At 40.4% G+C, this 18695-nt stretch overlaps 2 protein-coding genes across 3 annotated transcripts; one reads left to right on the top strand and one right to left on the bottom strand.

Moving 5' to 3' along the window:
- Nucleotides 1–173: 173 nt before the first annotated feature.
- On the bottom strand, nt 174–10401 carry trim110 (tripartite motif containing 110). The gene is made up of 8 exons (XM_028472779.1): nt 10299–10401; nt 5105–5627; nt 4927–5022; nt 4170–4403; nt 3171–3193; nt 2935–3080; nt 1561–1832; nt 174–516 (listed from the first exon to the last, which is right to left on the bottom strand). The coding sequence occupies exons 2-8, from the start codon at nt 5594–5596 to the stop codon at nt 247–249; spliced, it is 1533 nt and encodes a 510-aa protein (XP_028328580.1). The 5' UTR covers nt 5597–5627; nt 10299–10401; the 3' UTR covers nt 174–246.
- On the top strand, nt 9904–18314 carry sall2 (spalt-like transcription factor 2). 2 transcript variants are annotated; one of them, XM_028472777.1, is made up of 3 exons: nt 9904–10317; nt 13064–16810; nt 17286–18314. In XM_028472777.1, exons 2-3 carry the CDS (start codon nt 13340–13342, stop codon nt 17562–17564), a joined length of 3750 nt encoding a protein of 1249 aa, XP_028328578.1. In that variant the 5' UTR covers nt 9904–10317; nt 13064–13339; the 3' UTR covers nt 17565–18314. The 2 variants fall into 2 exon arrangements, with proteins under 2 accessions (XP_028328578.1, XP_028328579.1); XM_028472778.1 differs by having other exon boundaries at nt 9904–10561.
- The last annotated feature ends 381 nt before the right edge of the window (nt 18315–18695 follow it).

The following is an 18695-nucleotide window of genomic DNA, read 5'->3' as shown; positions in this document are numbered from 1 at the left end:
GTTCATACTCCGTACTCTTGTTAGTTTCCTCTGAAAAAGCTTTTCTTTTTCACATTATGTCCAATTATTACCATGTAATAATGCATAATCATCACATTGACAAAGTTTCTTTTTTAAAGAGACGCTTGTGAAAAGGTGTCCAGCATGAGTGTGTGAGCTTACAAAGCATGGAATGACTCAGCACTTTTATTTATTTATTTTATTCTGTTGGCAGATCTTTGCACCGTGTCCTACAGACTCAACATCTCACACTTTGAAGATAGAGATGTGGCTGTTGAGTTCTGCCTTGTAAAGTCCAAATCCCAAACACAGCGGCTCAGTGAAGGTCGCACAGAAAGTGTGGAGGTGGACGAGGTTGTTAGACGGTCCCACCTCAGAGAAAGTAATAATACCTGCACTGTAATCCACAGCTACAGCCACCCTGTTGCCAGTCATCTGATGAGGGATGCGGGTCTTCCTACGGTTGTGCCAAGCTGCGAGCTTTTTGTCGTGCTGCTGCGTCAAACTCCACGACACCTGAAGATGGAAGAGAGGTGAGTCATTTGAAAGGATGAATTAAATTCTTAGTTAGTTCTTTAAAAAGTGTTAAATCAAGCTGCACCATATACTCTTAATGCAAAGATGGGCAACTTCTATTTAATTTGTATTTTTTTGTTGTATTGTTGCCAAGAAAATGGAAATTGAGTCGTAAATTGCGGTTATATATATATATTTTGGACACTATGACAGAGGGGCAGAACTAGATACAGTAAGCTTAGCTTCATTCTGTCCCTTCTGAAACTACTGTAGATACTTGTTGACATTCGTGTGTACGTGCATTTGGTTGATTTTTAATGAACAACAGATCTTACATATAATGTGTTTAACATGCATATGCATATGAACCGACTCCACCATGATGGGTTCTATTTTTGTTATTAACTTATTTTACTTTATTTTAGCGTTTGAGATAAATAAAGGTCAAATCAAAGATCAAATCAAATCTATCACAGCAGGGCCACAAAAATGTTAATGTGTGATCCGAGGGCCACGTTATCAACATTCATGTCAGCTTTTGATATAATCAATATTATTAATATAGGAAAGAGCAAAGAGTTTGCATGTTTTTGTTTGTTTTTTCTGTTATTTGTGTGCCTTTTGCTCATCTTTAGTGCTTTTGTTGTCCTTTTGTGTATTTCTACTGTTATTTTGAGTATTTTTCTGTCATTTCGTGTATTTTTTTAAGTCATTTTGTGCGTTTCCTTTAAAGGATGCATGAAATTAGACTGCCAGTTGCCCAATTCTGCTCTATGCTTTTATTCTGTTTATTTCGGTTATAATACAGATGTATTAGTGAGATTCAAAACATTTTAAAAAATTAAAAAAACACAATAACTTATTTGAAAATTTGCACAAGAACAATTCTACAGAGAGAAAGACGCCATTGTTTAAAATAAAATAAAAAATAAAAACAGTTTAAAAATCCATACAATCATTAAATATGTTCAGTGCATCAGCTAAGCAAAGACGGAGGTCTGAAGTCAACTTCAATCACTGCAGATAAACCAAAACACTCTTTACCTTGTTGTTACCAAAGGCATTACCCTCCTTCCCTTTACGTCCAATTTTCCGATAACAGATGCCGACGTCCCAGAACCCCTCAGCTTCCAGCTCCCAGTAGTGCGTTCCAGAGGAGAAGGTCTGAACCGTGAGGACCTGAGGCCAGTGGTCGAATCGTTCTGGATGAGCGGCACAAGGCAGGTGGCTTTTAACCCTCGTCACTGATCTCAGGTCATCAGAGATGCTCAGCTGAGGATGAGCTGTGTTCGTGTCCAGGGTTAAAGAGCTGGTTACTGCGGGAGAAAATGTCCAACATTCAGTCTGATCTGAGTTAATCAACATTAGATGAATAATGTTGACAGAAATAACATTAAACATAATCCATTCATTATACTTGAAACAAAAATACATTTAAATAAACGTTCTATTGGTAACAACTTAAATGTTATAATCAAAGTTAGTTATTTTCATAACATATTGATTAAGATTTTCTTCAAACATGTCATACAAGGCATTGCTTCCCACTTCCTGAATAAGAAACTGATTCTCCTCAACATAAAAAGTATGAGGTTTAAATGCTAAAATCCAAAATTCTAAAATCGTCATCTGTAATCTGCTTAGGAATTGGGTTAGAAAAACATAATATTTTTCCTTTATTAGTATATTTGAACCCCCAATAACATCATTCCCACTCTTTTTAGTTTCACAAATTCTTAACCATCGAGAAGGTAAAAAGCCATTTTTTATTTAACTTTTTGAAAAGTGCCTTGCTGACCGTCAAAAAGATGTGATACACCCTGTACATGTGCCTACTCTAGTCCAGCTATTCTCAACTGGTGGGTCGGGACCCAAAAGTGGGTCGCAGACTTGTACTGGGTGGGTCGCGGACAGCAGGTCAAAAATGAAAAATATTTATCTGTCATGTTAGACTAGTCCTTTATTTTGGAAGAAGCTTTCCTTTTGACAGGCTTGCTGTGAAATGCATGTTGCGCCGGGAAAATATATAGATTTATGTTTCAAAAAAATATTATGTGCGTGTTTTCAACAGTTTTTTTTGAAAAACTCAATTTGTTTGATTGAATTCTAAAAAAAAGTGGGTCGCGATTTAATGACTGTGGGAAAATGTGGGTCCCAGGGTGAGACCAGTTGAGAACCCCTACTCTAGTCCATCACAGGACTACAACACAAACAAGCACAACCCTTAATTACAAACATATATCTAAATATTTCAGTTTTTCAGCGATTGGCAAAGGGTTTTAATGCTTCAGGACACTTGTGGGTAGGACGTAATACACCACACTAATGTACAGCCGCAGCCAAACGTATCTCAATAACTTGTGAATACAGACAAAAATGTCTGTAATCACAAGTACAATTACAATATTTGTTACTTACAAAGCTCCCTTTTGAGGTCACTGAGGCAGCGGAGAGTGGCAGTAATAAACTCTCTGTATTTGCACTCAATGTCCTCCAGGATGTGTTTTCTGTCCAGACTGATAGGATGAGGGAGGAAAACTGGGCCATTCAGGTCTGCTAATAACCTGAAACATAAAATACCAATGAAGCCAATGAGAAACATGACACCAAAAATGTGATTGTACAAACAACAACGGTACAGCTTAAGGTCTTACTTCGTGTCATCTGATTGAAAGGCCTGTGGTCAGAAAATATAAGCATTTTTTAACCAAACATATATATTTCATTGAGTTTCCTTCGAGCAGTGGTTCTCAACCTCTTCAGCCCACGACCCCCCAAAATAAAGGTGCCAGAGACCAGGGACCCCCACTGTACCTGAAGGTGGTCGATCTATAAGGGGGGATAAAGGGAAAAGTTTTTTGGACTCCATCCATAAAATCAGCAAAATGATGGTCCATTGTTATATGAATCTGTGATAACCACGTGTATTTATTTATTTGAATAATATTCACTGTTATCCAGGACATTTATTATTATTTGGGCCACAGTATATATATAGTAATCTTAAAGATTGGTTTAATCGGAAATAAAATGGGCTAAAAGTGACCACAAATGGTGGAAAATTAGGTGAAATGGGATTTTAAAAACCACAGAAATTTGTTAAAAGTTGCAAATTAGAGTGGCCAAAAAAAGGACTGAAAAGGTGCTTAAAAGGGGGGGCGGGGGTTCAAATGTCAATATTGGCTTAAAAGTGGCAGAAATGGGGGTGGGGGGATGGGTGGTTAGGCAAACAATGGACATGACAAATTGTGAATGTAGTTACATTGGCAAAAAATAAGCATGAGATATGGTGAAAAGAGGTAAAAAGTGACAAGGGGTTAACATATGTGACATTAGGTGGGAAAAGTGGTGGAAAGGCATTGAAATTTGATGGATAAGTGGCAGAAATGGGAGTAATGTAACAAAAATGCATAAAAAGGAGCAAAAAATATGGCCAGAAAAAGTGATTAAATTAGGTTAAAATATGGCAAGTTTGGTGTAGTTGCAGAAAAAGTTTAAAATATGCAAAAATGGGCTCCAATTGTTAAAAAAAAAAAAAAAATACTAGTTTCTTGAAGGCCTCAGGCGGCCCCCTTCCCAGTGTCTCGCGACCCCAAATTGGATCCTGACCCCAAGGTTGACAACCCCTGCATAAATGCTTTTAGGAGCCTCACCCAGATGAGCAGGAATGGGTCGGTCTCTGCCAGCAGCGAGGCCAGGTAGTGCTGAATACGCTGCGTCTCGCTCATGTCCGCTCTCACTTTGCAGTAGTCCTGCTGAACGCGCTCCATCACCTGCTCTCTCTCTTTCTTGGTGATTTCCCTCAGAGCTCCAACCAGCTTCCTCACCTGGACCTGCAGGCCGGAGCTCAGCTGCTCCACCTGGGTCTCGTCCTGCTTCACAGTGTCCTGAATGTAGAAAGTTAGAGATACATTTTTAAAAAAATGATGTGGTAAGTTGTTAACCGTCCTATTATCATTGGGGTCAATTTGACCCCATTCAATGTTCATTATCAAAAAAATAATAGTTTTTTTTTTTTCTTTGATATTTATAATTAATTAAGCATAAAATCATAATAATAATGTTTTTTTCAATGTGCTGAATGCATATTGCATGCATTAGTGTTCTTCTGGGGTCAATTTGACCCCAAGCTGTTTTAGCTGTGTAAAACTTGTCTGTCTGTATGTAAGTAAATGAATATGTTTATGAGTGGAAAGGGGGGTCATCAACATCAATCAGTATGGTTTATTCTGTGAATCATGAATGTGAACCCCAAATTAAAAAATATTTGGATGAAAGGTTTTCAAGAAATCTGTAACCATGGAATTCATTTTCTGGAGGCAAATATCCCTGGGGTCAGATTGACCCCAATAGTAAAATGTGTTAGTCATATTTGAGGATAATAGGAGGGTTGAGGGAAGTTCTCCTCACAGCCATGAATGAATCAATGTTTTCATGATCTTTAAGGATTTGCTCTCCATCCTGTAGTTTCTCTTCAGCTTTTAAGAGCAGAGTCTGAAGAATGACCTGTGAGATCAAAAATCAGGCTCGTAAGTCACTGTAAACATCACGTAACCATAGAGACGGTGTTCATTTACACTCAGCTAACCTTCAGGTCCTCCTCCACTTGCTTCAGGGCCTTCACTTTGTGCTGAGCGTGACTTCCCTCAAGCAGACAGTCTCCACACGCGTACACGCGCTCATCTGCACAGTAGTAGCGAAACACCTCAGTGTGTGTTGGACACCTTCGCTTGGACAAGTCCCCCAGAGGGTCCACCAACAGGTGGTTGCTAAAGGCCGGCCTCTCTAGATGAGGCTGGAGATGTTCAGCACACAGTGACACCTCACACTTCAGACATGTCTTCACAGCCAAATGCTGTTTTCCTTCCTCTGTCACTGATGGGCAGCAGTCACACAACACCTCCTCGTGCTCCTCCTGGCACTGGGGGCAGGCGAAGCGAGCACGTCCGCCTCCCTGACGACTGCTCCAGGCCTCGTGGATGCACGCCGGACACAGGCTGTGACCACAGGGCAGAGGGGGGGCGTGGCTAAAGCTGTCCCGGCACATGGAGCAGGTCAGTTCTTCCTCCTGGGTTGCCATTGTGCGTGTGTGTATGTTGGCTGTCTACAACCTAAATAGTTAATGCAAAAGACATTTTTCTGTTAATTTTCAAAAAGTAATGCACAAGTTACACTTTTTTTTACATGTACATCACAGCAAACATGGTGAAGCAGCTTTTAGTTGTTATGCTGCAAAGAAGTGCATGGAACAAACATTTTTAAATTAAAAGCTTTCCCTTTCCCTACTGCTTATGACTTCCCAACCTTGTTCGGGTCGTGAGCCCATTTTTATACCTCAGAATTGTTTTCTCTCGAATTATATTTTTTGATCATATTTGTTATAAAGAGTTACAAATACAGAGTAGTAATGAGTAGTGCACAAAGTGACAATATGCGCCAGCTCAGATGTTTTTCTATAATTCTATATTTGAGAAAGTGAAAGTATGATACAGTTGTTAAAGATTGTGTTTAGTGTTTTAAATTGAAAAATTATAATAATTATTTAGGCTCTTTCAGCTTCCTGCCTCTTTCTGCACTGTATGTCTATTTCTGCGACATTATGCATTGTTCTTTTAAATGTGCAACACAGATAAATAAAAATAAATACATCTGTACAAACAAAAAAATATATAATTTTAAATCAGTAATTTATTTTATTTTATTAGTACTAGACCTTTCAGTAGACCCCACATGCAGGTCACGACGCCAGTTAAGTATTTTATTGCTGCTAAATGCTTTCTGTTGCACGTTTTACTCATGTAAAGCACATTGTATGTATTGCATTGTGTATATTAGTAAATTTGCCTTGTCATATAATGTAACACAAAAAGCCTGTCAAAACGGTTTGTGGGGGAAGTATGCGTGCTTAACTTTATTTAACTCTGAGCAGTAATCTTCTGCTGAGCTCTATGGATATAGCTGACTTAAAATGGAGTGTGGACAAAAATAGGACTATAAAACATACAGAAATTAATTTTGAAATCTTTATGACCATGCACACAAATACAACAAAAATGTTCTTAAACTTTAAGGTCATATGTTTTTGCACCTTAGAAAAGCAGGGGGGCATCAACTTTATATGTGTATTAGAAAAGGAAAAGACGAAAAAAATAAAAAATAAATAAACATGTTTTTCTTTAGAATGAATGAATCTGTAGTAACAATGTAACACAATTATAACAGTAACCTTAAGTGAGTTATTTCCTGCAGACTGAGCCAAGCTGTTCCTGCAGAGGATCAGGAGATCATCCCTGACAGCTTGCTGCCCGATTTTTCCCCAATGTGTGCCTGGTATTACACATTTAACCACAAAATCATGTATACACTGCCCTCCTTTCATTCTACCAAACATCTCATATCGTCACTTACACTGAGTCTTTATGTCAGTTTTAATAGTAAGTTTTAAAAAAAAAAGTTCAGTTTTGTACCTGTTGGTGCCCTGCTGCTGGCAGACTGCAGCCATCGGTGAGTGGGTTGGTGTGTGCAATGAGTGTGTGAACGGGAGGTTAATCCCATTACAATGCTTACATGCTGAAAAGGTCACATGACCCAAGGGATGAGAGGTAAAGGTGAGTTTTAACAAAAGTGTACAATAAAATACAGAGATGTTCAGGATGTATATATATATATACTGTTGCCTTGCCCATGATCCTATGGACACACATTGATTTGTTTTCTCATTATACTGTGACACATTTAGGAAACATTGATTATTGAACCAATGAGAAGATATGAACTTCATTTGACAAGAATACACCAGTAGTGAGTGGTACAATACAAAACATGGACTGATGATGGATAGAAAATGATAATGGACCCCTATGGGCACACACTATAGTTTCAAATGTCTCAAAGAATTACTGTAGTTGCAAACATGATTTAATACTTTTTTTTTTTATAGCGATAACATTGCTCCATGCCAGTATTAAGTAGAAGTTACATTTTATTATAATAATCAATAATACAAAGTATTCTTGTGTTGTTCATAAAGAATATTATACCTTTTATCGAACAATGTTCCAAAACAATTAAGAATTATACAATTTCACTTCAATGATGTTTAAAAAAAAATCCAAATGATCATTTTTTACTGACACTCGCTTTGTGAATATGCATAACCAGTGCCAGAGCTTTCAGTGTTGATAAGCCTGTTAATAATCCTCCTATTAATAGTTTAGCTCTAAGAGGCAGTGAAGCTGAAGCTGCCTCAAACCTTTGCCAATGAGAGACATCTAGTGGTTTTCTTATTACCCAACAGGCCACAGCAGCAGTCATCAGTGTGTTAAAAGAGACAAATGTAGAGTCAAAGTAATACATTTTTTAAAAAGCATCAAGGTAAATTACCAAGTAAATAGATTCAGCACATTTAGATACAGTTGATGACACGATTTTAAAAAATTTGCAGCTTTAGAATATAGTCTAACAGAGAAAAGAGTCGTCGTACTGTAGTCAAAGTTGCAAGTATACATAGATCATTATAGTCCAATAAAAAACTATATTCAAATGTAAAAACATTCCCAGCAGGATCATGGTTCTGGCCACACATGCAGGAAAAATAGTCTAAGAACAGATTAAGGATTAAAATGTCATTGGACCTCAGGTCACCATGGAGCATCCCAGGAAAGAAACCTATCTATGTAAGCCACACCTGAACTTAAACAATCTCCTACATGTTAGTAACAGCTATCGCAGCTCAGCGTCAAAGGATTAGGGCAGTGGTTCTTAAATTATCGGATCCAGGAATCATTCAATAATTCTCACGTCAATTAAACACAATGTAGTGCCATTTGTAGCCCTAAATACCTGATCTAGTCTTTGAACAATTCAACTTAAATATTTAAGATCTTTGTAGTAAAAATGAACCTAGGAACCTGTACTAGTTTTGTGTAAAGCATAAAATGTGTTGTTTGTAATACCAATAAACTAAATATGTGCACATTTATACAAAAAATTTTAATCCCCACATGTAGTTATACACTTTTGTAACGATACGACCGTGAATAATAGTTTGTCTTTTGTTTAGTAAATGGACCTGACAAGCAACGGCTCACGTACCGCAGTTTGAGAACCACTTGCATAGTGAAACCAATGCATCGGTGATTGAATAGGACTATATTTGCAGCTGAAGGTGGATCCACACACACAAAGGTGATTACAAATGTATTGCTTTTGACATTTAAAAGCGTAAACAAGAATGTCTCGAGTCAAAAGCAATCACACAATCCTACTGTATATCTCCAAATATGAAAAACTGGTGGAGTTGTTGTTATCAAAGCGGACCCAAGTGTCACCGGATGTGGTCATTAGCTGCTGTAGCATATCTAAAACAGGGTTTAAAGTATTCAGACAGAGATGATGATTTCATAACGGACAGCCTTTGTCACCTGTGGCATCACCATTGCAGTTTCTTCCTGAGAACTGACACTCACTTGGATTAGTTTTTAGGCCAGGAAGATTTTTTCGGACATATTTAGATCAGAAGTTTCAACCAGGCACAGAGTTTGAATAGATTTCTGGTTATTTGGGAGATAAGGATCGCATGTCATCACCAGAGGATGAAATGAAGGGATAAAATGTTTACTATTCAGCCTGAGTTGCAATCCCACTCCAAGATTATCAACATTCGGTAAAGAATGTTGACATTTTTAAATAATCCATTAAATATACTGCAAATGATCATCAATTGGTTTAAAGGAGGGAACTGTTTTCTATTGGCAGCAACTAAAATGTGTTTAATTTGACCTTATCATCAAATTTGGTTCTTCCATAACACTGATGTAGTTTTCCTTCATTCAGATCATAAAATGTATTGCTTTCCACTTCCTTGAAAAGAAACTGATTCTCAGGCAGATGTAAGGCAAGGCAAATGTATTTTTTATCAATATATTGTGCATTTCATACACAAGGCAATTCAATGTGATTAAAAAGTGCAACAGAAAACATTTAACAGTTTAAAATTCAACAAGAACATTAAATCAGCAGTAAAAACATTAAAAAATCTCTCTCTCAGTCATATGCCTTTAATGTATGGAGTTATAGAAGAACAGAAACAGTATACGGAAACAAAGGCCAATCAACCTGAAACCTTTTGTTTTTTTACATAAAAAGGCCTGGGAATCTGTAGGCAGTCAAAAGGTAGACTGGTTGTTACCAGTGTGATTATAATGATTATTCAACCATCCATAATCATGTCCAAATGTGACACCACCATCAGAGGGCCTGGGTCTCTCTATGTGACATGGACACTGAGAGCCTGTATGCAGGTAAACTGTGGTCACTGTTTCCCTGAGGACCGTCTGGCAGTGAGGGCCATTAATTATAAGACAGACAGACAGACAGACAGACAGACAGACAGACAGTACCGCAGCGGGCGCAGACAGATTGGACAGAAGCAGGCCCAACAACACATACAAAGAGAGGAAGAGCAGGGGAAAGCGGCCACCACCACCACCACCACCCTCCTCCTCCTCCTCCTCTTCCCCCTCCAGTGTCTGCAGCACCTCTGCGCCTCCATCGCACTCTGAACACATGCAGGAAACGCGCACAAAGCCTTTGTCGTAAGAGGCCGACGGCGCGCTTTACGACGCAGATAAATAATAGAAAACATGCGTGTGCTCGTGTGCGCATCGGCCCGCGGTCTGAGAATGGAGACGCTGCGCCAGTGTCCCGGCTGAGACGCGACTCGTCATAACTAAAATCTTCCCCCTCTTCAATATTACCACCGGCAGCCTTTCAAACCAAACCTCCATCGCTCCAGACACGGTGAGCTGTGGCTTTTTTTAACGCTCTGTCCTGTTCTTGTAGCAGCGGCGCCTTCGACGGGGGCGGCCTGAGACGAGAACGCACATCCGGGGCTGTGTTTTGTCGGAGGGGCCGTCATATTCTATCATAACTTGTTATGATGTGGGGAGCGCGCGTAGCGTGCAACAGGTCGCTGTACAGTAGCGGGGACGCGCATCTCTTCAAATCTGTGCGTAAAGACACGTGAAAGCCAATGGAAGACACGGTAAAACAGGCCAGATGGCACGATTAGTGGCACACATGTAGGCGCGACGGAATTGTGCTAAAGGGCATACATATAAAAATATATATTCAATGTTTGACAACTATTAGAACTACCACCTCCTATTTGTGTATTGAAACAAATAATTGTGATCTAGACAGACCATATAGGACGTCACCTCCTTTTATAATATATTATTTAGTCGGATCTGTCTGGTTCGACCTGACGAGCTAATATAGGTTGCAATGCAAAACTGTGAATTATAAGCAATCATTTGTATTTATTGTGATGTTATTTTATCTTTATTTATTTTGTCACCCAGTCAAGGAAATTCAGAAAATTGGGTCTGTTATTATTCTGTCCCAGCTTCACAGACAGAGACAAGGGATGTGTGTGTGTGTGTGTGTGTGTGTGTGTGTGTGTGTGTGTGTGTGTGTGTGTGTGTGTGTGTGTGTGTGTGTGTGTGTCACGGGGGGTGAAAGATATTTTGTCACTCTCTCACTCCTCTGGCTATAGTCTCTGTTTCCCCCTTCCCCACTCCACTCCACGTGGTGCTATAAGCAGTGTGGATAAGGGTGAAGAAGGGAGCATTGTGCCTCAGTTAGTGGCCCTATGTGTTGGAGAGGCTGTGAGAGAGTGATGATCACTCAGCTGTGCTCCTTCAACGCCATTGTTACGAATTCCTCTTGGTTTTAGCCCCTCCGCTTACTGAGAGCACACTGGAAAGTCAAGAAGTCACACAACACTCTCAAACCAAGGCCTTAAACTAAGAGGATGTGTTCAAAGGAAAAACTGCCCTTTTTGTGTTTGATGTAAAATCAGGAAGTACATTTTCCTTGTGCATCTGTTTGCTTAGGTGTACCTTGCATTAGCACTGATAATACTAGCTTACTAAAGAAACAATGTGATGAATCTGGGTTCAGTGTTGGGTTGACTGAAAAGAAACAGGCGATTCATGGCTCAAAAGACCAAAAGATGGGGGTGCTCACCACTTGAATGTAAATTAGTGTGTATGTGTGTGTCCGTCCAATGGTGTATTTTCAGGAAAAAGGAGGAGACCTTCACCCAATCACCCATGCTTCCTTTTTAAATTTTCTAGTTTTTCTCTAGACCTCTTATGTTGCACAATGCCACCAATGTGGACGGTCTAGTACCACATTTTATGGAAATCACAAATCTTTTAGTGCTGAGTTTAAAATATACAGTATTTTTTTGAGGATATTGGAGGACGGTAAGACCAAATAAGCCTTAAAAGTATTATTGGCTACCGCCAGAGAACATAAGGCTAAGATCATAACATAAGCAAAGCTTATATCTACAAATATTACAGTTTTCCACCATGCTAAGATTCAAACAAGACCTAAAGCAAAGTATTTCTTGCAATATGTGTGTGTGTGTGTGTGTGTGTGTGTGTGTGTGTGTGTGTGTGTGTGTGTGTGTGTGTGTGTGTGTGTTTTAATTGTGATGTAATTTAAAGAAGGAAAAAAGTGACGTAATTTCAGCTGCAAGTGACTTTCTTTGTTACTTGAAACTCAAGTACAGTAATTATAGACCTTTACTTTTCTTGTCAAGGACAAAAGACAAACCACCCACACAGAATTATGAGTTGCGTACATTTTTAAGTGTGTGGAGAATAAAAGCAAGCATTTTCATAAATGGAAAGTAGGTGAAGGCAAAAGAAAAGTAATGTTTCTGAGCCACTGTAGAAGGTGTTTCTATTGTCCCCTTTCAGCTTTGTTACTATCTACTGAAGCATGAACTTCAGAGGAAGAGTGTTTGGGTCTTTACTTTGTAGTTACAAAGATTATAGACCACACTGTGTCAACGGCAGTGAATTTAAACCAGATCTGGATACGTACATACCATTGTTGTTATTGTGAATGGTTGTGCCATTGAGTAAAGTGTCGTATTTTACTTACCTTTCTGCATGTTATCTGGAGTGTTTAAGAGTTTTTAACAGCTCTTTGCTGGTGTGTTTTTATTTTTTATTTTGGTGACACTTGCCTTCCTTTAAATCCCCTAAAAAAACAGAAATTCAACCCTTTGTTTGTTCAAGGTCAAACCCTAAGCTAATATCTTATCAATTCACAAGTACTTAGACAGTTGCCCCTCCTTAGCATTTTGGGATTTTGGTGAGAGAAGGTGAGAAAGAAAGATAGACATATAATAGGATCAGGAAAATACAATGACAGATTCTTTTAGGACGTGTCTTTTTAATAGGGCAGAAGTATGTTAACTCTATTGTCGGGTGTGCACACAATGAAGACTTGTAAGGACAAGGAGTACTGAAATGCTGCATTTTGAAGGAGTTTGTTGAAACATGTAGTACAAAAAACACTTAAAAATCAAATAAGTTTAAGTTAAACTGCAGCAGAAAAAAATATAGCATTCAAACTCCGAAGTGTCTGTTTGCATACATCTTATTTTAGAAAACTTTTAAAGACCCCATTTTTCCTCACATGAACTTTAAGTTTTAATTAAATTCAGGTATTTTTTCCCCTCCAGATCCAGATGTCAACTTGGAAGTGAAATCCCGCCCCTCTCCATTTGGCACAAATCCTTCCTGGTGCTTCTTCTCCTCAAAGCTCCAAGCAGGCATCGCTCACTGTTTGTTCTCCCTTTCTAGCAAATAAAAGTTAATCACTTCCTTGTTCACCAAAGCCCCTCACAGGCCTGCTACTTTCCCTTTTTAGAAACCCCTTCTCAATTCCCTCGTAAGTTCAGGATTTTTCTCCTTATCAATTGCCTGGATCTCCTTAAATTACCCTTGCCCGCACAGACATGGCCTCTCCCAAGTTAGGGCTATCAGCCACCACCACCACCTCTTCTTCCTCCTCTTCATCTTCTGCCTCTCTATGTCCCCCGCCACATCCTGGAAGCCCCAGTCGTGTGCCTGAAGGTCCACCAAGTCCTGTCACCCCCACCCCAAGCCCAGGGGTGACCTCTGCCTCAGCTGCACCTTCCAGGACCCAGCTTAGTATCGCCTTGATCCTAGAGGAGCTAAGGGTGCTGCAGCAAAGGCAGATCCACCAGATGCAGATAACAGAGGAGATCTGCAAGCAGGTGCTTCGCCTTGGCGGAGCCTCATATAGTGTAGACACACCAGCCCAACATCTCCTTGCATCCCTGCCCCAGCTTTGCTTGGAAAGCACTAAAAGAGCATCCAGTCCAGTGGCCCAGCCCACTATGGCCGAGTCATCATCATCTGTGCCTCCTCTTCTGGCATGTTTCTCCTCTTTGCTTCCTTCTCAGGCAGTAAACAAACTGACACATCCATGCAATTCCCTGTCACAAATCCTGCAGCCTCACAAGTCACAGATAGAGGGACCAGCAGGAATTGCCGGGACTCATGGTCACCTCAGGGCAAGTTCTCAGTCTTCAGCTTCCACTGCCCCTTCCTCTGCGGCTAACTCCATGACTTCCTCCACTCGTCCGCTGGCCCTTTCTTTAGCTTTACCTAATCGGTACCTACATGAGAAATCTCCAAATACTGCCTCAGTGAGCGGTCAGGGTGGCCTGCCCTTTATGAACTCTGTCCAACCGCCATCAGCTCCTGTTGGCTCAAATCATGGGCTGCAGTTCGTATCAGGTGGAGGCGAATCCCACTCTGTTCATACTTCCAATCCTTCAGGTCGATTGCAGCATGGTTGTCGTTTTTGTGGAAAAATGTTCAGCAGTGATTCTGGCCTTCAGATACATCTTCGTTCACATACAGGAGAAAGACCCTATCAGTGCCCAGTGTGCCTCAGCCGCTTCACAACACGAGGTAATCTTAAAGTGCACTTCCTACGGCACCGTGAACAAAACCCAGAGCTGTCACTTTCACTTCTGCCTCCATCCTTGTTTGGGGTTGGAATAGGAGCTACGGGAGGATCCGACATCGGACAGACCTTCAACAGTGAAGCAAGTGGCATAAACATGAGGAAGAGAAAAAATAGGACAGATGATGAAGCATGTGGAGACAACTTTGAGACTAGTGGTACAGGCACTGCTGTTCCTATGGTATCCTCTGGTGCATCGACACCCTCAACTCTACCCTTGCCTCCTAGTGTAGATCTGGCTTTGATTTCTCAATCAATCCTACAGCTTAATAGGGCTGCAGCTGCTGCTGCAGCTTCCATTGCCTCTGGCTCATCCTCCACCTCTTCTCTGGCTACCTCCCTCCTCTCTAACCCTTCCATGTCTTCATCACCCGCCATCACAGGTTTAATCAAGGGTGCTAAGCAACAGCAATTTGATGAAAACACTCCCCCTCATGGCCCAACACTTTCTTCTGCGGCTTACAGCCAGTTAGCCAACCTGCCCAAACTTCTTTTCCCAGGAGTTCCTACTTCATCAACGTCAAATGTCCAGTCCTTTTACAACCATCCTGCCTTAGGCCTGTTTCAATCCCCACTACCATCTGGCTCCCAACAACACAGTCAATCACAGCTGTCTTTCCCTTTATCCTCTTTTCATAAAATCCCAGGTTCAGCCTCCACAAGCACCACAGCCTCCCTTTCCTCCTCCAAGGCTGCTCCCACTGCTGCATCTGAGACCTCCAAGCTTCAAAGACTGGTGGAGAAACTTGAGAAAACTCCTTCAAGTTCCGCCTCTCAATGGACTTCTTCGGTTACTTCTACTTCCATTCTAGATATGTTGTCTAGTAGGGCCACAACTTCCCCTGCCAACTTCGCCAACAGTTGTTCCAAAAATGCCAGCACTTCTACCACATATGTCATGGCATCTCCACCATCATCAAGCCTCGTCAGTGCATCTGTTTCAAATTTTACCCGTGAGATGGTGGCTGCACTCCGCATGAGTGCCAACGAAGCACGTGCAATGACAGCAAGCATGTTACCTTCACTGATTGCAGGACCTTCTGGTAGCCTCACATCCAATCAGTGTGGTGTGTGTCTCCGGGTACTGAGCTGCCCTCGTGCACTACGGCTGCACCAGGCTACTCACCTTGGAGAGCGACCTTTTCCATGTAAAATCTGTGGACGATCTTTCTCTACCAAAGGTAGCCTAAGGTCACACCTTGCTACTCATCATGCTCGAACTCATAATGCAAGAGTCCAGAACTCATGTCCACTGTGCCAACGCAAGTTCACCAATGCCCTTGTGCTTCAGCATCACATTCGGATGCACCTTGGTGGACAACTGCCCCCAGACAGTGAAGAGAGCTCTGCACAGGATACACCTCGTGAATCTAATGACAAACCTTTGTTGGAACAACCTTCCCCAACTGCTGATCCAAATTCTGCCACAAGTGAAACACCCACTTTACCTGATTTTCCTCAGAGTCCAACTCCTAGCTCACAATATCAAAATCCAACTATAAGCTCTGTGCCTATCTCTGACGATGTGAATTCAATTGCGTGCACCACTGATCCCATCAAGTCAGCATCTTCCAGCCCAGATCGCATCCCTCCCTCTGAACTTAGTCCAGATCCTTTCTTGAATCCCACCCCCAAATCTCCACCAACAGGCAGTGCAGAACCACCTACCCTTTGTCTCAGTGCTTCCTTTGTGCACCCCGAGCAGAGAGATCAAACTTCCCTCCCTGACAAGGATTATCAAATTCAACAAGATGCCACCAGTGATGAGAATCTTCTTAGATCCATCTCATGCTCACTGACACCTAATGCTACCAAAACAACAGGGTCAGCTTCTGTTTCACCTGTGAACCGTGGAGGAGATAAATTACCTGCATCCTCTAATGTCACAAGCTCTAAATCAAACCCAGAAAATGTACAAAACAAAACAGATCTCGACAATTACATCAGTTCCACTCCCCCTTCAAATCAAGTCTCCTTCGAAGACATTTCTGATATAAATTCAAACATCGTTCCTGTCTCTGAATTGGATCCTGTTTTCACAATATCTCAATCACCCAGACCTTTGGAAGAAGATAGGACCCAGTCTTCCTCTTCCCCAACACCAAAGCAAGACCAGTCTACTGTTCCAGATGAGGTCCCTAAAATGACTCCCGCTTTCAAAACTGCTAGCTTTGAAGATGGAGAAGTTCAGGATGGACCTCAGATATCGTTCGTAAGAGAGACCCGTCACAGCTCCCATTTTGGTTCTTATGGGAGGGAGGAGCGGGTGGAAAACATTAAGATGAGAGAAATAGGTTCAAGTGAAATAATGGATGCTTCGATTCCAATAAGCCTGGCTCCAACCCTTCCATCTCCAATGTCTCGTCCCGATAAAAAGACCTACTGCTGTGCCGAGTGTGGAAAAGAGTATGCCAGTCGTAGTGGACTAAAGGTAAAAAAAAAAAAACATTTATTTTTTTTAGCAATACCAACCCTGGACAGTTTAGATTTCCCAAGAAAAATGAGTCATATTGCAAAAGTATACAAAAACTGCTTTGAGCTCCTTTCAAGCAAATCTTTTAGTTTGATATTTCGGTTCAAGTTTTGTGGAAAAAAATACTCGATTTTCTTTTAATCATAACACTTATGATACAATTATTAATGCATTTTTGAGCAACGACAGAAAAATTAGAACAATTTAAACAACAAAAAAGCTTCAGGAGAACAAGAAACAATGTAAACTAGTGTTTTAAGTGTTTATATAAAGTTAAATTACTCATCCTTGAATCCTTGAGTTTTTTGTGATGTCTTCATAATTAACCAGTTTAAAAGTAGAACCGGTAGACAAATGTAGCTGTTATAGGGGATACAAGACCTGTATATGAATTATTATACATACATTAATTATGTTTCACCATAATTTTCAGGGGCACATGAAGCACCATGGTGTGGTCACCAAACCATCACGTCCAGCAGGCCGAAGTAGTCGACCCTCTGCTGACCAACCTCCATCTCCTACATCTGGAGCTTCCACCAGGAGCTCCACAGGCTTCTGGAACCAGTACCAAACCTTCATCAACACCAGTACTGAACCAAAAGGTGATCAGACCGCTGCGTCCAGGCAGTCTTCAAAATCCACACTTCGATCACAGATTGATCCCGGCGTGTCAGAGGAAGGAGAAGAAGAGTCAACTGAAGGGTCTTAACTCAAATGTAGCTTAAAAATATTGATGTTTATGTTTCTGTCAAATTGTTTGAATGTTTGCATAGCACTGTTTCCTGCAGGCATTTCATTCTACATGCCTGTTTGCTTCATAGTCAAAGTAATGTGTATATATATGTTGTGTGTCAGTCATTTTGGTCCTGCTGCCCTGAACCAACTATTATCAACTATTGATTAGAAAAAGGTTTGACAATTTCCTCATGGAATAGGGTGAGTCAAATAATACCTAAACCTGGATTAAAATCCACGATTAAATTAAGAAAGACCACCAAAAAAATATGTGTTAGGGTTTTTATCTTGCCAATAATCAGAAAGAAAAACAACTTTTCTGAATAATTTGCATTGCTTTTTAGAACCTTGGGGTTCAAATCAAAGGAAATTCAGAATAATTTCTTAGCAAACCCTAACATTATAAATGGTTTTAAACAGCAGAGAAACCATACTTTGCTTTTTGTGGTTCTGAAAACTCACTTGTTTTATTGTACTTTGTTTCTCAATATATTGTCCTGTCGAATCTAGAAGCACAGTCCTCGTGTTTGTGACCCCAACAAAGACATGTTGATGTAATCCTTTACCCCTCACATTTGTGAATTATGTAGTTGTTGTTTGGTCCTTAAGTAAAAATCTATACGCCTTTATCATTAGCGCTAAATCTACTAAACTATATATAAAATGTGTGTCTGTTGATGGTAAGCTGTACATTAGGTATCTCAACATTAAAACCACATTTGGTGCAAAACAGACTCATTTTTGTTTTTCAATGTAATTTAAAGGTGTAATTATTGTGAAACTGTCATTCTGTATTTAAAATCTGACCTGGATAAATAATAATAATACATCAATTTTATTTTGCGCTTTTTTGGACACTCAAAGTCATGTTACACAATTAAGGGATTATTCTTTCACTCCACACTTACTCACTAGGGGGTAACTGCCCTCTCTTATACTTTCCCCACTAATAAAGTTTAGCTTACCCTTCCTTAGAGAGGGCAGGTGATGTCAAAATCAAGCACTAAACTGTTTGTTTGTTTTTTCAAAAATAAAACATGCATAGCATAGCAAAGAGAATTTAGAAAATGTCAAGAGAATGTCAGATGATCAGGAGAAAACCCAT

Source organism: Gouania willdenowi, chromosome 17, assembly GCF_900634775.1.
Source record: "Gouania willdenowi chromosome 17, fGouWil2.1, whole genome shotgun sequence".
Lineage (NCBI taxonomy): Eukaryota > Metazoa > Chordata > Actinopteri > Blenniiformes > Gobiesocidae > Gouania > Gouania willdenowi.
This window is presented reverse-complemented; position numbering and strand designations above follow the sequence as displayed.